Source organism: Rhinolophus ferrumequinum, chromosome X (genome assembly GCF_004115265.2).
Source record: "Rhinolophus ferrumequinum isolate MPI-CBG mRhiFer1 chromosome X, mRhiFer1_v1.p, whole genome shotgun sequence".
In the NCBI taxonomy this organism is placed as follows: Eukaryota; Metazoa; Chordata; class Mammalia; order Chiroptera; family Rhinolophidae; genus Rhinolophus; species Rhinolophus ferrumequinum.
This window is the reverse complement of record NC_046284.1, coordinates 1,230,579-1,254,110: the sequence shown is the minus strand read 5'-3', so window position 1 is coordinate 1,254,110 and position 23,532 is coordinate 1,230,579. Positions and strand designations below refer to the sequence as shown.

General features: G+C 44.8%; 1 protein-coding gene across 1 annotated transcript; it reads right to left on the bottom strand.

Moving 5' to 3' along the window:
- Positions 1-1,588: 1,588 nt before the first annotated feature.
- ERCC6L (ERCC excision repair 6 like, spindle assembly checkpoint helicase) lies at positions 1,589-19,685 on the bottom strand. Its single transcript, XM_033113242.1, has 2 exons — positions 19,562-19,685; positions 1,589-5,519 (listed from the first exon to the last, which is right to left on the bottom strand). Exons 1-2 carry the CDS (start codon positions 19,627-19,629, stop codon positions 1,883-1,885), a joined length of 3,705 nt encoding a protein of 1,234 aa, XP_032969133.1. The 5' UTR covers positions 19,630-19,685; the 3' UTR covers positions 1,589-1,882.
- Positions 19,686-23,532: the final 3,847 nt, after the last annotated feature.

The window sequence follows — 23,532 nt, the reverse complement described above, 5'->3', positions numbered from 1 at the left end:
AAAACCCTTACCTTCCCCTTCCCCCCAAAAGTTGACGTCCTGGTCTAAAAATAATCTTTTGCTGATAGTTCTCCTGCCCCACCCTTCTCCCTATTTTTTGTACAAACCCTCCCAGTGCTCTTCTACTTGCGGGAGGGATGGGATGCTGTTCGATTCATGAATCACTTAGAAAGCCAATTAGATCTTCAATTTGGTTGAATTTTTTTTTTAACTGTAGTTACATAAAAAATACAGGGCACTTTTTATATGTATGTGCTGTAATAAAAAATAAACAACTGTTCTTTATCTGGTTCCTGGCACACAACTCCTAAAACCCTTGGAACCTCCGGTGATTACAGGGCATTTTATATGCTAATGAGGTGACTAGTGGCTGGGGGGGCCTAAGCAGCTTCAGGATAGGGGCTGGTCACCAAAAAGACCAAGACATAATTCAAGGGTTGGAACTTTTGGCCCCACCTCCTGGCTTCTGGGGTGGGGAGAGGGGCTGGAGATTGAATTAATCACCAAAGGCCAATGATTTAAAGAATCATGCCTAAGTAATGAAGCCTCCATAAAACCCCCCAAACGTTTGGGTTGGTGAACACAGCAAGGGGTGGGGGAGTGTGGCAGGCCCCAGAGGGCATGGAAGCTTCACCCAACTACCCCACCCTCCATACTTTGCCCCATACATCTCTTCCATTTGGCTGTTCTGGAGTTGTACCTTTATAAAAACCAGTAATAATAACCAAACTGTTTTCCTGAGTTCTGTGAGCTGCTCTAGCAAATTGCTGATATTGAAGGGGCCATCGTGGGAACCCTCAGTTTGTAGCCAAGTTGGACAGAAGTGTGGCTGACGTGAAGACCCAATACTAGCAGCTGGCATCGGAAGTGAAGGCAGTCTTATGGGAGTGAGCCCGTAAACTAGGGGGTCTGACCCCAACTCCGGGTAGTGTCAGAATCGAGTTGAATTTTAGGACACGCAGTTGGTGTCTGCAGAGAATTGGAGAACTGCTTGGCGTGGGAAACTCCCACTCCCCCTGTCACAAGTGTGAGTAAAAACAGCTCCCATATCACAGGGGCTATAATTACAGTATGTTAGCGGCTTTTCACTCGGTAATACCTGGTTAAAAGTCCAATTCACCCCTTACTGTGTCATCCTGGGCAGGTCACAGCCTCAGTGAGCCTTAGTTTCCTCCACTGCAAAATGGCAATGCCACCCTCAACCTCAAAAGATTATAGCAAGAATTAAAGGAGAAACTATATAGTGTAGCCAGCACATAGTAGGTCCTTGATAACTGTCAGTTCCACTTCTCCAGTGACCGAGTGCACAGTGTGCTGTACTGTACTCCAGGGTAGGGTACCAGTGACAGAGGCCTGGCACCCAGCCTTCTGCATGTTAATCAGCAGGTCCTAGATTTGGAATACTAATGACAGCTCCTGCCTCAATGAAGGAGTTTCTACATGCAGCTGCCAGTGTCATCTCAGTGAAAGAAAGTGAATGGGAAACACTTGAGAAAAGCAACTTTAATAATCTTATCTGAACTGTCATATACAAAAGTAATCATTTTCAGAATAAAACTAAGAATGGGCAGAATAATTTCACAAAAAATTCTCTACAAATGACACAGTTCTATTAAGTTTATAGGGTATGCCTAAAAAAAATATAAGAATATTCAACTGAAGTAATATTAACGTATTGCTCACAACACCAACATGTACATTTTTTTGGGGGTGGAGGCAGGAACAGGGGTTAAAGCAGAATTTACAAAAGGTAGAAACAAAAACTTGCCTTTTGAGATCTCTCTCGCCATAAGCCTGAATGCTTCATGCTCCCCAAGAATGCAGTTATGAGAACACATTACCTCATACTGTTTGACTTTAAAATACAATAAATTGGATATTCTCAGGTTGTATTAAGTTGCTTATACAAACTTAAAGTCATGAGCATGACTTCAGGGTCTGCACTTTTTATGTCGAGTGCTTTAACAAAGCAGGCTAAGGCCTCCTGGATTTTCCCACACTCTTTCAGGGCTTTTCCACGCGTCACGAGAGTCTCGTAGTCGTCCGCAGCCTCCGTTGCCTTATCTTGACAGTCAGCCAAGTGTCCACCAGACACAGGCTCGGGGTCACCAGGGGAGGTCTCCTGAGCTGGAGTGCCAGGCTTGGGTGCAGCCAAGCAGCTGGACTTACTTTCTGAAGACAAGGCTTCCTCTTCTGTACATGCTGGGGCTTCCTCACTGCTTCCCTCCGCTCCGTCCTCCTGATAGTCTTCGGCTTCACTGCTGTTCTCAAGTCCTTCCTCCATGTCTTCTACATGGTCTAAAACCACATTAATGAGAGACCTCCTAGAAGCCAGGGATCTCCTAGAGTTTACGGACTTGTTTACATTATCAAGTATTTGAGGGGAAAAGAACCTTCCAGGTGGACTGACATCATGTTTGGGAGTTGAAGCATCAAATTGTTTTACAGGTAGGACCTGAAAGGGAGATATGTTGAATGGATCTGTGCTTGAACTCTCTTGAAAAGTACTGCCTTCATCTTCACTGTCTGAAATGATCCTTCTGGTTTTCCTTCTGACTCTCACATTAACGATTTCTTCCAGCTCGTCATCTTTCTCAGAAAGACCCATACTGACACATGCTTTGCTGTGCTCAAACTCTGCTCTGGAACTAGCTGCAGAGCCACACAAGCTACTTTCCTTCTCAACAAGCTCTACAGACGGACTGGAAAGATTTTGTCTATTGTCTGCAGAGTCTTCCAAAAAAAGATTGAAATCACATGCATACTGTGCTGAAGACGCTGGAGGTTCCTCTTCCAACATGGCCTCACAGGCTTGAGCATCCAGCAGTGCGTTGTGGGATACTGACAAGTCGTCATCAGCTACTTGAATAACAGATGCATTCAATTCCGTGTTTTGATTTTCATTTGTTATGGGATTAGTGGGCCAGGGATTACCATGATGTAAAATCACATCATCCTTTACTTCATCTAGATTTGGCCCAAGATCAGCTATGACAGATTTGCTAAGTAAATAACTCGAATTCCCCACAGCGTCCTCTTGCAGCACCTCCTGTGTCGGTCCCTCTCGCGATGCCTCTTTGTGTAGAGCCACTCCCGACAAAGAGTCAGTCCAAATTTCTTCTACACTTCCACAGACCCTGGGTAAAGCAGCTACAAAGTCAACATCAAGTGTACTTTCGTGTGAGTGCCTACCATCTTGCAGGATGGTAACGTTCATCTTCACACTGGAAAGATCCTGTTCCTCACTGTCCTCGGGCAGATCATCAATGATTACACTTGCCATTTGGGAACTGATTTCTTCCTCCTGGGTCTGATGAACAGTTAGAAGAGGAGAAGGCTGAGGCTGGGGTTTATTCAATTCAGGGCGTTTCTTCTTTGTTTGAGAAGGAAATACAGGTTCTCTCAGCCAGACCCCCTCGTGTCTCGCCATTAAGAGCTCTGTATTTTGAGACTCTCGTTCAACGAGGAATTGAGCTTTCTGAACCCTTTCTTGAATATAGTGAGATTCTTCTATCACATCAAGCTCTTCTTTAACAGACAGATCATGTGTGTACATCAGATCATGGTCTGAGATTCCAGCTATCCCCAAGGAATGCAGGTAGGCAATATGTTCATCCAGTTTCTCATCAGATCTCCTCTGAGCAGCATGCAGAGACTGAAGCTGGAGCTGGGTTACAGAGTTCTGAAAATCCTCGATGGTGAAGAGCTCTCTCAATTCTTGCTTACTAAAGTACCGGAAAGGGTTCTTCTTATCCCCAGTAGTTTGTCTTATTAACGAGTCCTTGAAAACCTGTCTTCTGTATATTTTCTCCTCTACAGTCCCACAAGTGATTAGCCTATAAACCACAACATTTTCTCTTTGTCCAATTCGGTGAGCTCTATCCACAGCTTGAGCATCAGTTGCAGGATTCCAGCTAGGGTCAAAAATGACCACTCTTGTTGCTGCAGTTAATGTTAAGCCAACACCACCTACTTGAGTGGTAAGCAGAAAAACAGAGTAATCTTTATTTTGCTGGAATAAGTTAATTCTTTTTTCTCGTTCCACAAGATGAGTAATTGTTCCATCGATTCGCAGTATCTTAAAGTGCCGATTCTTTAAGAGGCGTTCAATGATGTTTAGAATTTGTGTTGATTGGGAAAACACCAGAGTTTGATGGCCTTCATCTCGCAGTCTCTTAAGCAGGTCCATTAGAAATGTCATTTTTCCGGATTCATTCATCAGTGTATCATCAGTTATTTCATTAATATAGTCCATATCTGAGGACTCTTCTTCATTTTCACGTTGAGCAGAGAATCTAACAGCCCCTAGATTCAGCAAGTTACAAGCGCGAGCAGACAGCAGCCTAGGATGATCACACAACTTCTTTAAGACACTTAGCTCAGCCAAAGGTGAGCGTGTCTCCATTAACAACTCCTTGATATGATCTAGAGACACGAATTTCCTGTATATTTCTTCTTGTAACGGTACAAGACGTATCCAAATAATCAAATCATTTTTCCTGGAAAGGGAAGGCATTTCATAAGTGGCATCAACATCTGGATTCTTTTCACTGAGTTCGACTTCTGGGTTGCTTGACCTTTTCTTCTGCACCTCTTCTTTAGTCCTCCTGAGAAAGTAGGGTTTTATGATTGCCATCAAGTTTTCAGAAATTTTAAATCCCAAGGCTTTTTCCCCTGGGGTAGCATCCTTCTCTCTCGCTCGAGTAATAGGATTTTCATACTCCATTTTAAAAGTTTTTAATGTTCCTAGCAGGGACCCCTGACAAGCAAAATCAAACAGAGACCACAGTTCTTGTAAATTATTCTGGACTGGGGTCCCTGTGAGGAGGATGCGATTACTGGCAGGAATAGCACGAGCACATATCGCTGACTTAGTGGATGAGGTTTTTATTTTATGTGCTTCATCAAGGATGACATAGTCCCACACAAACTCTTGGCCATTCAAGCTTGAAAGTTGCTGCCAATTGTTGATTAACATCTGGTACGTAGTGATAATGACGCCATTCCTCTGCTGAATCCGACTGAGGTTTCTGGCACGTTCATGCTTGCTGGGACCATGAAAGGTTTTCACTCTCATTCCCGGAGTCCACTTGACAAATTCTTTCAGCCATGTGTTAATGAGACTGGTTGGCATGATGAGCAGCACATGGCTCACAAGTGAAGCATCAAACATACCAGAAAGGAAAGCGATGATCTGAACAGTCTTCCCCAACCCCATGTCATCTGCCAAGATACCACCTTTCCTTCCATCCCTGTACAGGCTGTAGAGGAAAGCTACGCCTTCCTTCTGGTGCTCAAACAGCTGGTTGTGCAGTTCTCGATAAAGCAGCAGGCCAGACTGGCACACATCTGTGAATTCATCATCGCCCTGGTCTGCCAACTCCTCCAAGGCTTCTTGTATTTTCTGGATTCTGCTCATCACCTTTTCATTGGGAAAAATGTCCTTTGCCAAATTGAAAAGTTTAAGTGCTTCTTTCAGATCTCCATTCTTAGTTGCTTCTTTGGCCTCTTTCACATATCTGTAAAAGAAGGTTTAAGAAAAGAGGTATAGATATATAATATGTATCCCACATATATATACATATATCATATATGTGTATATATATTGAACAATCAGTCTAAGAGCACTTAGGGGTCCATTTTGCAATCCGAACTGCAGTTGGGCTTTTAATATCCTCAATTCAGGATGGGAAAGTAGCACAGAAGATGCCAATGAAAGCTGACATCACTTAAGACACAAATATCCACCAGACACTGCCAGCAACAGCTTCAGGCACTACTTGTGAGAAATGTATGTGCAAAGGTCATTGGTTCCACAGAATTAAAAAAACTGCCACCCATAAAACGTATGGAGTGGTATTTTTTGTACAATCAACCAACCAACCAACCTATACTGTGGGTGCATGGAAACAAGATACATGGGCACGACTCAGGCCTATTCTTCTGTACCTCTGCAATGCATCTGACACTACTGATCACTCCCCTTCTTCAAGTTCTCTCCTTCCACCGGATTCCTACCATGTTTCCCTGAAAGTAAGACCTAGCCGGACCATCAGCTCTAATGCGTCTTTTGGAGCAAAAATTAATAAGACCCGATATTATATTATATTGTATTGTATTACATTATACCGGGTATTATATATTATATTACATTACATTACATTATATTAATTATATTAATTATGTTATATTATATTATAGACCTGGTCTTATATTAAAATAAGACCAGGTCATTATATTAAAATAAGACCAGGTCTTGTATTGATTTTTGCTCCAAAAGACACATTAGAGCTGATAGGTCTTATTTTGGGGGAAACACAGTACAGATGTTGACATTGCAGACTCTTGATAGGATGTGATGAGAAGGGCACTTTACCTCTGCGATCTTCCCCTCAAAACCCCAAATCCCAGTCTAACCTTGAGAAAAACGTCAGACAAACCCCACTGAGGCCCAGTCTACAAATACCTGACCAGCACTCCTCAGACCTGTCAGTCATCAAAAACAAGGAAAGTCTGCGAAAGCATCACAGCCAAGAATCTAGAGACAGATGACTAACTGGACTGTGGTGTCCTGGATAGGATGCTGGAAGAGAAAAAGGACAGTAGGTGAGAACTAAGGAAACCCAAATAAAGTGTGAACTGACTTAGTAAGGATGCACCAGTGCTGGCCCATGAACTGTAACACACGTACCACAGCAACGTAAGATGTTAACAGCGGGAAACTAGATGTGGGGTCTATGGCAACTCTGTACTGTCTTTGCAATATTCTTCTAAGTCTAAAATGATGTTTCTTAAAAAGAAACAGATCACTCATTTGTATACCTGCCTGTGAACTCCTGGAGAACAGGGACAGGGATCAGGTCTTAGACCAGACACTAAGTAACAGTCACCTGAATGAAAAGATGAAGAGGAGGAGGAAAAGAGAAAGAAAAGAGCCTATTGGCTGCAAAACTCTGCAGGTCAGCTGCCCACCTCCCCTCGTCTGGTGTGCTTTAGAATCAAGTTACGGGGTGGCTGGATGGCTCAGTTGGTTAGAGCGCGAGTTCTTAACAAGGTTGCCGGTTCAATTCCCATATGGGCCAGTGAACTGTGCCGTCCACAACTAGATTGAAGACAATGGCTTGAGCTTGGAGTTGAGCCTCCAGTGGGTGACTGGTTGGCTCAGAGGTTAGAGTGCAGTGCTCATAACACCAAGGTCGCCGGTTCGAGTCCCACATGAGCCAGTGAGCTACGCCCTCCATAACTAGATTGAAAAAGCAACGACTTGCAATCCTGGAAAACCACACCTCTTCCCCAATATTCCCCTAAAAAAAAAAAAGAAGAATCAAGTTATGTTCCCTGTCACTCTGATATTATATTCCCTGTCACTCTGATGTTATGTTCCCTGTCACTCTGATGAGGCCATAGCGGTGGCCACCAGACCCCTCCACCTACGTGCAGACCCTGAACCTACTCTGCTCTCCCTTCCTCCTGGCCCTCCCCCCATGAGGCCTCCTCCCCAGAGGACAGCACTGCCCCGGAAGCCTAGCTCGGGGCCAGAGTCCCCATCACCATACAGTGATCTTTTAAATGGCAACTAAACTCCTTAGCACCAGCCTAAGACGCTTACTGCTGGGTTCTCCCCATCCTCTGGATCGCCCACTTGCCGACCTTCTGCCTGAACCACAAGCAGAGTTTGCAGTATTCCTTGGACACCATCACTGAATGGCTGGGTTGAACCCCTGATGTCAGCCACATTGCCTGCCCAGTCTCTGCTGCACCCCAGTTAGCACCTCAGCTCTCCCCATTCACCCCACCCGCTCCACCAACGAAGCTGACTGAGGACAGTATTTTCCCTATCGTGGGACCCAGAGAACTGAAATACGCTGTTTATAGCACTGCTGTATCTCTGTGTATCCAGTCCCTTTGTCAAAGTGTATGCGGATACATCAGACACAACTGATTAAGTCTTTTGATGCTCTATCAGAATCAATAAAACGTGTGTGGCTGACATCCAAACCGCAGGTGACCTGAACGGCAGCCAGAACTGGAAAGCAGTCCATCAAAGCCCCAGAAGATGGCGACCTTCTGGTCTCACTTCCAGGGGTGATCATTTTAGTCAAAGTGGAAAACAATTCATCATAATCACTTAATATTACTTAATAGGAACTTCTGGGATAAATTTGAGAATATGGTTCACATTTCAAACTGCAAGCACTGTGCATTATTAATAAGTAGCTTTTCCTTGCCTTGACCCATTTGTGAGACAGACATCTAAGAAAAAAAAAACAACCCAAAACAAAAAGTACACTGCTTTACTCTAATAGCTCCAAACTGGAAACAACCCAAGTGTCCAGCTTGGATTAACAATCTGTGGTATATTCACACAATGTAATGATACTACTCAATAGAAAAGAATGCATGAATTCATACATGCATTAATCTCAAAAACATGCTGAGCCAAAGCAGCCAGCATAAAAGTGTGACTTTACTTATATGAAGTTCTAGAACAGGCAAAACTAATCTGTGGTAGAAAACAGAGCAGTGGTTGCTTCTGGACGTGCAAAGTGGGAGTGGGGAACGCCTGGGCAGGAGGCATAAGGGAACTTTCTGGGGTGATAACAGTTTGGCTTATACAGATATAGATATATGCATCTGTCAAAACCCACCAAGTGTACACTTGAAATTTGTGCATTTCTTTGCATGTAAATTTTACTTCAAAAGAAAAAATTGCTGAAATCTAGTTAATGGTCTCTATGCCGACATAGGAGGAAGTATCCTGATGTCTGCAACTTACTCTGAAATGCATCTAAAAACTAAGATGGATTAGTAGAAGAGATGTGTGATAAAACAAGTACTGAAATGTGAATAACAGAATCTGGGTGGGGCATCAAAAAAAAGGAAAAGCCTGCTTTGCCCATAGGTTGCTGTCTCGGTTTGGAGGCACATGTAACTGGGAATCCTAACTCACTGCAATGTACCCAAGCACTCTAACGCAACTGTTGTCACCAAGGGCACCAGTGACCATATTGCCAAATCCAATGGCGACTCCTTGGTCTTCACCTTCCTTGAACTTTTCTGCTGCATTAAAACCAGACCGCCACCTCCCTGCTGAAGTCTTCCCTCCTTGGACAGTGGTACACAACACTCCCTTGGATTCCTTCCTACCTCTCTAACCATTCCTTCTCTGTCTGCATCTTCAATTCCATTCCCTCCGTCTGTCCCCATATAAACGTTGGCATTTCCTGGGATCTTTTTGTTGTCACTGCCCTCTGACTCTATGCACTTTCCCACAGATTGTATTCATGGCAGCGGCTTTGTACTGGGTTGACTAGCATTCCCCAAAATTTCATGTCGACCTGGAACCTGTGACTGTGACCTTGCTCGGAATTAGGGTCTTTGCAGGTGTGATCAAGTCAAGATGAGGTCATACTGCATTAGGGTGCATCCTCATCCAAGAGGTACAGTCGCACAGAGTGGAGAATGTGAAGACAGAGGCAGAGATTGGAGCGACGCATCTACCAGTCAAGAAACACCAAGTACTTTCTTTTTGGAGACTGTCAGGGAATCTGTTCGTGCCTCTCCTGCTTCTGGTGGCCACTTGAAAAGAAAGTAACCCTGATGACACCTTGATTTCAGACCTCTGGCCTCCAGAACTATGAGAGAATAAATTTCTGGGCATTTTTTATTGTGGTGAAATCTAGGTTAGACAAAATTTGCCATTTTAACCATTTTAAATTTTACTTCAATGAAATTAATTACATTCACAATGTTGCACAACCATCACTATCTATTTCTAAAGCTTCTTCATCACCCCAAACATAAACTCCGCTCCCCATCCCCCCAGCCCCTGGAGACCTCTACCCCACTTTCCGTCTCTGTGTGAATTTGCCTCTTCTCGGTATCTTATACAAGTGGAATCACACAATATGTAGCCTTTTGTGTCTGGCTTATTTCACTCAGCATGTTTTGAGGGCTCATCCAGGCTGTAGCCTGTGTCACAATTTCACTCCTTCTTAAGCCTGAATAACATTCCGTTGCATGTAAACACCACAGTTCATCCATTTACTTGCTGATGGACACTTGGGTTGTTTCCACCTTCTGGCTCTTGTGAGCAGTGCTGCGATGAACATGGGTGTATAAGTCTATGGATCCATTGTCGATTCTTCTGGACACATACCCGAGAGTGGAGTTGCTGAATCACTCCACTGAGTTGGTAACTCTCTGTTTAACTTTCTGAGGACCTGCCATTTGTTTAGGGGACTGAGGAAATGGATGTGGCCGAGCTAGAATTTTAACAGATGCCTGAAAAATCCAAAGCCATCGCCCTGTCCACCATTCCGTCTTGCCTCCATGTTACATTTTCCCCAGGCCCACCATCAACACCCAAAGACCTGCTTCCACCTGCCCCCACCATGCTCCAGCAATGCTAAATTCCCACACTGCTTCTGACCCTCTAGACATAAAGCTCTGCCCAGTATGCCATGTGGTCAGTTCCTTTTTTCCCCACTCCTTAGCTAACTCCCACTCACCCTTTAAAAGTCAGTAAAGGCACTATTTTCTCCAAGAAGCCTCCTCTGACATCTGCCCCCTATACACACTCTCTCAGCCCAAAGCCCAGAATTCTGGATTAGGGACATATTATCGGTATTTATATCTATCATGTGAAAATTTCCATTTGTCTTTCTTCCCCACCACACTACAAGGATGTATCTTTTTCACCACCATATCCTCAGCAACCAGCTATGTGGGCTGGTGCACAGCAAGCATTTAGCAAATGTTTGCTGAAGGCATGAAATGGTGAGATCAGGATACTCAAAAGTTAAGAGAAAGAAAGCATCTTTCAGACACAATGGGCAACCTTTTGTCTTTCCAGGAGTTTGCAAGCCTCCATCGAAGCTACCTTAAAAGTTCTTCCACTAACCATACACTAGCCAACTAAAATCTGCCCAACCACCTAAGAGCCTTCAAAACAGCACATTAGGGCCGGTCGGATGGCTCAGTTGGTTAGAGCACGGTGCTCTTGACAACAAGGTTGCTGGTTCGATCCCCGCATAGGCCACTGTGAGCTGCGCCCCCTGCAACTAGTTTGAAACAACTACTGGACTTGGAGCTGATGGATCCTGGAAAACCACACTTAAAATAAATAAAAGTTTAAAAAAAAAAACAGCACATTAAGTGCCTTTATGAGCAGCCTTGTTAAAACAAATCCAAAACCTTGGGCTAGTAGAACTCTCAATGGAAGAACCTGAGCTTAGCTGAGACCGAGCAGAAGCTGACACCCTGAGCCAGCACTGCTCCTGCATGAATTCTAATCAGAGGTGGCATGAGGCTCTAATCCCCAGTGCTGCCCCACAGAGCTCTCCCGTGATAAGCATTTCTCAAAGAATCACAGGAAGAACTTCGTTACAAAGTACAATAACAGCGGCGAAGGAAAAGTATGGCTGCTTATTAGAGCACACAACAGGGGAACCCGGGGATGACAAGCAGTGAGCCTCAGACCTCTCCAGATTCGCTCCTGGCTGCATACACCCAAAGTGTCGTTGTCGCAGAGCGAAGACCTGTGGGCATGCGGCAAGTGGCAGAGCACCAGGCGCCTGTCTAGAGGGGACCAGCTGCTCTCCTTTCCTGTGGTAACTGCAATGCAGGAGGAAGAGCCCAGGGTTACCAAGACCTTCTCAGGGTTGGAAAAAAGGAGAAAATGCTGATTTTATGTGAACTCTCCTGATGTGTCCATGTTAACTAATGCATATGTTTTTAAAAAAACACTGGCTCACGAGCTCCCAGTTTGTGACCTCTGGTTTATCTCAGCCTGAAAAATTACCATTGACTTTGCTTGGAACTCCTCTCCAAATGCTTTCTCCTCAAAATAAATGGTGGTAGGCCTCCAGCTCTTGGGATAGGAGCCTACACAGGTTTGCTTTGGGGCTGAACACCGTCCACCCATAAAGATCAATCGCTTCGAACAACACAGGCTTTCTGTAGTACTTATTATCTGTGTCGCCGGCTTGGGATTCCACAGACAAGGAGTACGTGGACCAATCCACAGGGCCTTCGTGCCCTGTCCCAAGGGAATCCAAGCCGGCAGGACGAGCACGGTCTACTTCCAGGTGGCTAAGGCAGGCAGGGGCCTGGTCCCCCTTCTTAGAAACACTGGTGGAACTTCTGCCTGAATAGACAGGAAGACGGCATCCTCGTACATGTGAACGTGCCCTCAGAAAGCAGCTGAACCTGCTAGCTAATTGCTGCAGGGAAAAAACAGCCAATTAATAATTATACACAAAGCAAAATGATCCTTTTTTGTGACACAATAGATGTGCTTGGCATCCAGATGGATCATATTGGCCAATGCTGCTCAGCAGAAAAGCAGTTTCATTATTTGGAGAAGCATTTGGTGGGGAACATCCCGACTGGCCCTTTGAGATAAAGTCTAACTGAAAATGAAGAATTCTCCAAGAACAATATTAACTTCTTTTACAGTAGATAGATCAAGATCTTGAGTACTTCCGGCCCCCAAGGTTATCTGGATAACCGCTGTATTGGGGGACAAAACTCTGGGGCTTCAAGCAAGCACTTCTTCCAGAATTTGAGCAAGGCTACGGTTGTTTGGAAAGAAGCCCTGAGCCCTCATGTTTGCCTTCAATTCACCTGCAGGCCACTTCAGTGGGGAAGGAGAGAAGACCTTCCATTAAGATGGGAATATAAATCTGAAAACAAACCATGACCTAGGTGGTGGTTACAACAATCACTAAATCAAGTATTTCTCTGTTTTATCAATTTTCCTATATATGTGTTATATTTCAGAACAAAAGTTTTCAAGAACATTACTTGCCCACCCACCTGGCCAGAGGAAAAGACCTATCACCAAAGAAGATGAAAGCTTTCTGAGCAGACGACAAAACTAAAACACAATAGCAACCATAATTCCCTATACCTAGAAAATGCCTGAAGTATGGGTGTTTTATGTTGCTCCAGGAAAAAAGAGTCTAGATGCTCAATTCTATTCCACTGAGTTCCTTGTCTATACTTATACAAGTACCACACTGTCTGGACTACAGTAAGTTCTGAAATGAGGAAGTGTGAGTCCTCCAGCTTTGTTCTTTTCCAAGACTGTTTTAAACGTTCTGGGTCTTCATTTCCATAAAGCTTTTTATAATAGCTTGTCAATTTCTGCAAAAGAAAAAGACAGCTGGGATTTTGTTAGCATCGGAACGTGTACATCATTTTGGGGAGCATTGCCATGTTAGCAATAAGTCTCCCAATCCATGAACACTGGCTATCTTTCCATTTATTCAGGCCTTCCTGATCCTCTGTCAACAATGCTTCGTAGTTTTCAGCATACAAGTCTTGCACTTCCTTGGATAAATTTATTCTTGAGCATTACATTCTTTTTGATGCTGTTGTAAATGGCATTGGTTTCTTAATTTCATTCACTATTATGTATACAAATACAACTAAATTTTGCATATTGATCTCACATCCTGCAAATTTGCTAAGTTCATTTATTGGCTCTTATAGTTGTGTGCGTGTGTGTGTGTGTGTGTGTGTGTGTGTATTTATACGGTTTTCTACATACAACATCATGCCATCTGCAAAAACAGACAGTTTTCCTTCTTCCTTTCAATCTGCATGACTTTTCTTTCTTTTTCTTGCCTGACTGCCCTGGCTAGAACCTCTATTATAATGTTAAGTTATAATCAATCGTTATGTTGAATAGTAATGGCAAGAGCAGACATCCTTGCCTTGTTTCTGATATAGGGGGGAAAGCTTTTAGTCTTTCACCATTAAGTATGTTAGCTGTGGGTTTTGTACATACCCCTTGATCAGGTTGAGGAAGTTTTCTTGTATTCCTAGCTTGCTGAGTGTTTTTATCATTAAAGGGTACCAGATTTTGTCAAATTGTTTTTTTCTGCACCTACTGAGATGAACACATGTTTTTTTGTCCTTTGGTTTTAGACAAGTAAAGTTTGACATGTCTATTATCAAGCAGAAATGTCAAGGAAGCAGCAGGATACAGGAGTCGAGTCTGGAGTTCAGAAGAGGTCAGGACTAAAACCAAAAATGTGAAAATTCTAAGCATAAAGATGGGATTTAAAGCCAAGAACCTGGATAAGATCAACAAAGGAAGGAGTACAATTTAAAAAACAAACAAACAAACAACAACAAAAAAAACCCTGGCACTCCAACATTAAGAAAACTTACAGAAGAATTCCAGCTAATGAACACAAAAAGAATGGTGAAATTGTAAAAATCACCACTTTGTAATCCCTAATGAAAGAACTAATTGATTATCAATGGATGAAAGGTTGATGGGGAACTGGGTATTCACAAGATGCTAAAGTATCCCCGACAATTTTTTATCCATCATAAGGAGGAAAATGCAACCCTCAAAGGAATGATCAGCCTGTGAGCACCTGAACCCACGATCAGTCTTAACAAGATCAAAAGAAAGAAAATCAGACATTCTATGCTTACTGATCTGATGTAATATGAAGTACGTGGCCTCACCTACAAAGTACTCAGGCCCAAAATATTTAATCTTAATATTTTTTTTTGCTTTAGAATAGTTTCTTTTTAATTTTTTATTGAGCTATAATTTGCATATGACATTATATTAGCTTCAGGCATACGACATAATGATTCAATATTTGTATATATTGTGAAATGATCACCACACTAAGTCTAGTTAACACCCATCACCATACATAGTTATAAAATTGTTTTCTAGTGATGAGAACTTTTAAGATCCACTCAGCAACTTTGAAATACGCAATACATTATCATTAACTATAGTCGCCATGCTGTACATTACATCCCCAGGACTTACTTATTTTATAACCGGAAGTTTGTACCTTTGATTCCCTTCACCCACTTAGCCTGCCCACCCCCCACTCCTCTAGCAACCACCAATCTGTTCTCTGTATCTATGAGCTTGGTGGTTTTTGTTTTTAGATCCCACATATAAGTGTGATCATAAAGTATTTGTCTTTCTCTGACTTACTTCACTTAGCATTATGCCCTCAAAATCCATCCCTGTTGTCGCAAATGGCAAGATTTCCGTCTTTTTTATGGCTGAATATTCCACTGTGTACATATGCTACATTTTCCTTATCCATTCATTTATTAAAGCTTTACATTTAAATTACAGGAGAACAAGCTAATGACACTACGAGGAAGCCATCAGACTAATCAAAATCATTGGCATATAGAAATGAAAGCGGGGTGGGGGTGCAGGGTAGGGGGGAGTCAGGGGTGAGCAGAGATTGTTCTAGATTAAAAGAGGCTTAAGAAATACAATGCAGCGTGTGGACTTCTTTGGATCCTGATTCAAACAAACCAATTATAAAAAGACTTAAGACCATTTAAACATTTAAAATATAGACTGTGTATTAGCTGATATCAAAGAATTTGTTTATTTATTGTTAGGTGTGATATGGTATGAAGGTTTTGTAAGAACATTTTCTTTTTCAGATACATACTAAAGTATTTAAGGACGAAATGCCACGAGGTCTGAGAATTTATTTTGAAGTACGTTAGAGGAAAATGAGGAGAAATCAATAGAATCTGAGAAGCAGCAACCAGTAAGGCAGAAGGAAAATCAGAAGAGTGAGGGGTCCTGGAAGCCAAATGAACCCAGTGTTTCATGGAGAAGGGATCAGCTCTGTCAAATACTGCTGGGAGGTCAAGGAAGATGAGGATTACAAATCAACCAGTAGATTTAGTTACATGAGTCATTGGTGACACCAAAAGAGTACACGCAAGTGGGTGACACAGACAGTGAGTGCCAGAGAGAAAAGGTGGCCAACATAGGAGAGAAAGTGGGTGACAGAGATAAATACAGGGTGGGTGACTCTGCCAGTCTCAGTTCCAAATTCACCCAGTAGCTATTCTGTGATAAGGGACAGAATCCCTTTAAGCATCTCTCCCTTATAGCCAGCACGATGTAAAGCTTTCTCAGCAGAGGGCACTCCTGAAGTCAGCTGCTGCATCACAGTAGGTCAGCCAGGTGGCCCACAGCCACACCTAGAACACAAAGTCCCTCAATGACCTTGAAGCCTCCACCAGGCGTGGAGATAACCTTGCAGCTTTCTCTACATGGAAACCAGCTCTCCCAGCAGCTCCCCTATACCCAGGGCCCCCACTCCTTCTGCACGCCCAAGCCATGGGTGGTTGACAGCCTGCTCCCCACCCACATTCCAGAAGGTGGCTTCTTGTTGGCCTGGGCCAGCCAGCACACTTCTTTGCTATCCAGTGGGCAGGGCCACATGCTCTCCAAGGAGGTCTGAGCCTCCCAAGTTTGTCCTTCCCTGGGTACTGTCCCTGAGCCCTAGGGTACCAGGATGCAGTCTCCTCATTTTTTATAGTCACTCATCTATCATTTTAATAATTCTTTATATTAAAAGAAAGAATGTAGGTGACAGGGAAAAGGTGGGTCACAGAAAGAGAATGGGTCATAGAGACAAGTAGAGAGAGTGATAGAGATCATGGGTGACAGAGAAAGGGGGGAAGGGGCGACAGAGGTACGAGTACAGAGGCTAACAGAATGACAGAAAGAGGGTGGCTGAGAGAGAATGGATGAGTGTGAACAGGTGGGTGACAAAGAGAAACAATGGCAGAGAGCGAGAGAGAGAACAGGAGTGCCAGAGAGGGAGAACGGGTGACACAAAGGGAGAAATAATGGGTGACAGAACTATTCACCGTCCCACAGAGACGGGGGGGGGGGGGGGGGGGAGGGGTGGGAAGAGTGCCAGAGAAATAAGGGGCAATGGGGCAGGGGGGCAACAGAGAGTGGAAGCACGTGGGGGATACAGAGAGTACAAGTGGGCAGTGAGTATCAGAGTGAGAGGGTGGGCAAGAGAGGAGCTGGTGGGCTGACACAGAGTGTGTGACAGTCATCATATGTGACAGAAAATGAAGGGGTGTGAAAAAGAAAACCCGTGTGCAGAGAAGGTGTGACAGCAAGTTTCAAAGTTTTCTTTCCTCTCTTAGGCGGGAGAGGCAGAGAGACAGGGAAGGAGAAAGACAGAAAGGGGAGGGAGGGAGGGAGAAAGAGAGAAATGGTGTGAGCGTCGGGTTTGTGTCAAGGAGCAGAATTATGAGAAGGGGATTTCGGGGAGGGGGGGTGGAAGAGGGCGGGAGAGACAGAAATAAAAGAGGAATTATGAGAGTTCAGGGGTCATGAGTGAGATGTCACAAGATAGGGAAACTGTGACAGCAAGGTGGGGACTGTGAGAGCAGCAGATGATGGCGAGATGAGGGGTGGTTGCTGAGGGGAGTGGGAGACAGACACTCGGAGAATGTTCCGGAGAGAGCACGTGGGAGCGAGTGAGAGACAGGTGCCAGCGTGAGAGGCAGTATCGGGGAACCAGTGCAAGCTGATAGGCCCCCTTGCAGGCTCACAGAAAGGAGGGAAGGGCTGACTAAAGGCCTTAAGCCTTATTATCACCATTTTCCAGAAGAGGAAATTAAGGTTCAGAAAAAGTCAAGTGACTTGCATGAGGTCTCCCAGCTAGCAGGTGGCAGGGCCGGAATCTGACCCCAAAAAGCCCAGCTCTAAAGCCAGCACTCTACCGCCCCACACTGCCTCCCTGTTTTCCCCAAGCCTTTCTTAAGGTGGTCGTGTAACATAGCCCAGAAATGGGCTTTTACCCCTCTGTAAGGAGACCTTTTGGCTTTTAAAGGCCTTAAAACGTTACTTTTTTTTGGAAAGGGAGACAGAACTACTCACTGCTCCACTTTCTTTGTACTACATCAAAATTTAAAACTTCTGTGCATCAAAGGACACAATCAACAGAGAGGAAAAGGCAACCCACAGAATGGGTGAAAATATCTGCCAATCATACATCAGACAAGGAAGGTGATAATATCCAGAATAAAGAACTACAACTCAACAACAAAAACAAACTACAACTGAAAAATGGGCAAAGGACTTGAATATCCATTTCTCCAAAGAAGATATGCAAATGGCCAAGAAAAAAAGATGCTCAACATCACTGATCATCAGGGAAATGCAAATCAAAACCCCAAAGAGATGCCACCTTACACACATTAGGATGGCTAGTAACAATAACAACAAAATAGAAATAACAAGTGTTGATGAGGACTCGGAGAAATTAGAACCCTGTGCACTGTTGGTGGGATGTGAAATGGTGCAGCTGCTCTAGAAGACAGTATGGAAGTTCCCCAAGAAATTGAAAAATAGAATTACTGTGTAGTCCAGCAATCCCACTTCTGGGCATACACCCAAAAGAACTGAAGCAGGTTCTTGAAGCGCTATCTGCACCCCCATGTTCACAGCAGCCACACTCACAGCAGCCAAGAGCTGGAAGCAACCTGAGTGTCCATCGGTGGATAAGCAAAATGTGGTCTATCCATACAATGGAATATTATTCAGCCTTTAAAAGGAAGGAAATCCTGTCACATGACACAACATGGATGAACCTTGGGGACATAATGCTCACTGAAATAACCTGGTCACAAAACGATGAATACTGTGTGATTCCACTTACATGGGGTCCCTGGAGGAGTCAGATTCACAGAGACAGAGAGGAGAGAGCAGAATGATGGGTGCCAGGGGCTGGGGCGGCGGACAATGAGCAGTTGTCTAACAGATACAGAGTTTTAGCTGTACAAGATACACAGTTCTGGAGATGGATGGAGTTGATGGTTGTATAACACTGTGAATGTATTTAATACCACTTCAGAATGGTTAAGATAGTAAATTGTATGTTGTAGTTTATCACAATTTAAAACATTTCTCAGGGCTGACCGGTGGTTCAGTCGGTTGGAGCGTGCGGGGGCTCTCAACCACAAGGTTGCCGGTTCGACTCCTGCAAGGAATGGTAGGCTGTGCCCCCTGCAACTAACAACAGCAGCTGGACCTGGAGCTGAGCTGCGCCCTCCACAACTAAGACTGAAAGGGCAACAACCTAAGATTGAAAGGACAACTTTACTTGGAAAAAAGTCCTGGAAGTACACACTGTTCCCCAATAAAGTCCTGTTTCTCTTCCCCAATAACATCTTTTTTTAAAAAAAGCATTTCTCAAAGCTCATCCCCACATCACCATGCCCCTCCCCACGCCCCCGCAGCCACCTGGTGAATGCTTACTCATTTTTCAAAACAAATGCCTCTTCCTCCTGTGAGGCCTTCCTTCCCTTAGCCCAGCGACCCTTGTAATTGGCCACTCCCCCTTTTATGCCCACATTATGCCTTCCACGTTATACCTTACAGCACCTATCAAACCTTACAGCTTTACCTACCGCTTTCCACTACCAGCTTATAAGCAATCAGGTGGCAGGACCAATGTTTCACTCATCTCTGTGTGCCCTAGGCCGGCAAAGACTCAACAAAGGCTCGATCAACTGAAGTTCTGGCTCTTAAGGAATTCATAACGGAGAGTTATTTAACAAAAAAACAAAACAAAAAAAAAAAAAAAACAGGGCATCCGCGGGCTCCCCAGGCTTTAGAAATCTGAGCGGATTCCCACGCCCTACTCGGAGAAATCGGGCGCGTTTCACAGGCTGGGCCTCAGCAGTTTCGAGAGCCCTCCTCCCCCACTCCCGGCCAGCGGCCCAGACATACCTCCGATAATGGGCAGCCTGCTCTGGGCTTAAGACCTCGGCTTCCGCAAACCCTCTGGACGCCTCCATGACCCTCAGCTTGGGTTCCAGGTATCTCCGCCCGGGATTGAATTTCGTTCGCTCCCGCCCTGCGCATGCGCCCCAACCGTCGGCCTCTGGCTAGCCAATCCGCTACACCGCGCTCCGGCACCACCGCCTGAGCCCCGCCCACGAAGCTCGTGCGCCTGCGCCTACGCGCGCTGGAGCTAAGAGGCCGTCCGGCCTCCCGGCGGCGTGGGGTGGGCGTGTCACCTCGTCTTGTCTAGCATTTTCAGTCCAATCCAAACGGTGCTGAGGCTCTTCCGTGTGTGTGTGTGTGTGTGTGTGTGTGTGTGTGTCTGTGTGTGTGTGTGTGTGTCTGTGTGTGTGTGTGTGTGTGTGTGTGTGTGTGTGCTGTCCTCGTGAGTAGACTGCGTGATATGAGCTGTCATTTTAGTAGCCACTAGAGACCTCCTCCACAGCGTGCACCCCAAATATCCTACCTTCCCTGCTCGCCCACGCCTGGCATTCAGCATGCTTGGAATTCAAACACCCTGGGAGGCATCGACCCGGTGACTTAAACTCACACTGAAGAAGGGTCTACAGGAACCGAGCCAAAGCTTTCATTTAAGAAATAAGGAGTGCTGTCGTTATGGTCAACGTTTCTTCAGAAGCGCCCATTGAGATGTAGTCATATTTTCAAAGGCAGAGCTCAGGGGGTCTGGGAACGCAGCGATTGAGTTTAATGGCTTGCTTGGGCAACGCAAATAGGAGGTTGTGAGACAAAAATTGTTCTTGTTCATATACCGATAAGAACAAGAACATTATGATTCCTCAAGGCAGTAATTAACACTCAGTATTTGAAAACTCACCAATTGGCCCAGTCATATGGCAACCATATGGCCAGAGGATTTTAAGCTTTTTGTACATTTCATAGACCACTGGGCGTTACAAACGGGATCTCAGAGAAGATGGGCTATTTTCCTGGTTTATATGACTTGAAGTCTAGGCCCTCTCTTAGGAGGGCTTTTAGTATACTATTATCCCCATTTTTCAGAGATGAAAACTGAGGCTCAGAGAGATAAAATGACTTTGCCTAAGATTCCAGAGCTGGAAAATGGCAGAGCAAAGGCCTTGATCACTGGGAAGAAAGGACCAACCATCCCGCTCCCCTGCCCTTAGGCTACTGGATTTTTCTCGGGTGCCATTTTCACACAGCCACAGGACTCCCCCTTCTTTAAACCCATGAAGTCCTCCAGCTCTCCTTCCTTTCCCCTCAGTCCTGCACTCCTTGCTTCCTTTGAGCTCTCCTCAGTGCGTTCTGGAGCCCCCACTCCCACCCCAGGGCACCAGTGACCTGGGAAACTCACCACTCATAGCTCCTAGTCCTCCTTTGTTACTGGTCACACACATTCACAGACTGGAAACAACAGAGAAGTTAGGGAGGATGTATAGTAGGTAAATGGAGAGAATGAAAGAATCAAAATAATAGTTACTACTATATCCCGTTTACGTTGCCAGACTCTGTTCAAAGCACTTTTACTTACGTTAACTGTCTTGGCTGTACCTCATTTCACATCTACCCCGAGGGGAGGGCTCCCATTCCCCCAGCTTCTCTCAAGGGGATGGGGTTTTAAGAGCCTTCCCTAATTATTGTTAATTTTTTAAGTGTGATAATGGTACTGTTGTATTTTTTAAAGTCCTTATCTGCTAGAGATACATAATGGAATATTTTCAGATAAAATGATATGACATCTGGGATTTACATTAAAATACTTCAGTTGGGGAAAAAAACGAGAGGGGCACAGATGAACATAGATTGGCAGAATGTTGATAATTGTTGAAGCTTATTAGAAGAGGTTCATTATCCTCTACTTCTCTGCATGTTTGAAATTTTCCATAATAACAAATTTTTGTTATCTGTTCTGCAAATTACACTGAGTCACCCGCACTCACAAACTGCAAATAAGATAATGAGGTCTTGTGGGAGAGTTCAGAATGGGTAAATGGAGAGATGGATGGGGCACTTGAATGCCAGGCCTTGTTCTACACACTTTATACATACCCTCACGACCTTGTTAGCTAGTGTATATTGCTATTGTCTTCCCTTTATAATAAGGGACCTGAGGCACAGAAATATTGAATAAGTTACACAAATTTGCACAGCTTGTGAGTGGTAAAGCTGGGGTCCGAACCCTGGCAGTGTGGCTTTTGAGGTTTTGCTCTTACATACTCCACTGGTTAGATATAGAAAGCAGCTGATAGATGAAGAGAGGGATCCCTTCATCCATTTACTTATTCATTTATTTAATGAATATGTGTTGAGCCTTTACGAGATGGTCAGGCAAGAATGTGGGTGCTGGGGTACAGTGGTGAACAAAACAGACAGACAGGTCCTTGCTGTCAAGGAGCTTATGGTGGGGGTTGACTTGAAACAATAATCACGTGAGCATGTGGAAAATTACAAACTGTGATGAGGGCGCACAAGGCAAACTCCAGGGAGTCCTGAGAGCAGATGATGAGCGACCTGACCCAGTCTGGCCGGCCTGGGAAAGATTTCTCTGAGGAAGTAGCATTTGAGCTCTTAGTGCTGAAGGATAAGGAAGAGTTAACTAAACCAAAAAGGCAAGGGAAGAGCATTACCTAGGTTCCTTGGCTCCCAGCCCCATGCTCTTTCCAGCACAGACCATGGCTTTCCTACCTAGCAGGAGGAAGGAAGCCAACTGGGTGTCAGAAGAATGCTGCTCTTGGGGACTGACACTGGGAGAGGGTGTTTTTGGAGACAGGTATAAATAACCACATGGAATCTTCATGGGCAAGGAGATCGTCTTTGGGGCAGAAAAGAGAAAGAAGTGATTTGGAAGCAGGAAGAATTTGATTCCTAGATGCCTAATTACGTTTTCTCCCCCTGTTTCTAGCTAGGGTTTTAAAGTGGGTGGGATTTTTTAGAGGGTGGAAAGGGGAGCTGGGGCTGAGGTCTTAATCCCCTGTTTTGGAGAGGGAAGCAAGAGGTAGGCGCTCTGTCCCGCTCGGCGCCCAGCCATAGGTCATCTCCAGCTCTGCCAGCAGGGGGAGCTGGAAACCAAATTTCCTGAGAATGGCAGCGGGCATGCTCCCCCCGCCCCCACCTCCCGAGCTGGACAAATTCTTACTGGAAACTAACAAAGTCGTCCCAGGATGCTGTGGAAATGACAGGAACGGGGGAGGGGGGGTGGGAGAAGGAGCCAAGAGTTAGGATTATCTGCAGGGTCTTTGCACTAAATTGCCAAGTCTTTGATGATTCCCTTCTAAACCTGCAGGCACCAAAGGGTAGGGCATCCTTTGACAGGACAATGCTGCTGCACAAAACATGGCATCCTCCTCTCCCTTCGTGCTACCTCATCCACTCCCAAGACCTCACAGTTCTGTCTCTAGCCTCATCCTCCCTCCTTAGTTTCAGACCTAGATGACCAACTGGATACAGGACATGTCTTCCTAGAAGCTCACTCCACATGGCACTGAATTCATCTCCCACACACCCTTAGAGTTGTTCCCTCAATATTTCCCATCCCCGTGAACAGCACTAGCAATACCCCAGTTGTTCAAGTCAGAAACTGGAGGCATCTTTCCAATCCACCAGAACGTCTTGTTGGCTCTTCCTCCAACATACATACATCCCAAACCCAAACACCTCTTTCCCTCTCCACTGCTACCGGTCTGGTCTATGTCACCCTCATTTCTTGCCTGGCTCACTGCAATGGCCTTCTGACTTTCTTCCTGCTTTTATTTGTGCCTGCTCCTCACTGTCGCTACACCCAGAAACCAGAATGATCTTTCAAAAACATGGATCCTGTCATGGTCCTGCCTAAACACTTCAAAGCCTCCTCCTTTCCCTCAGAATCAAGTGTTGCCTCCTCGCTATGGCTTACACGGCCCTCCTGATCTGGTCCCTGACTGCTTCTTCCACCTTATGTT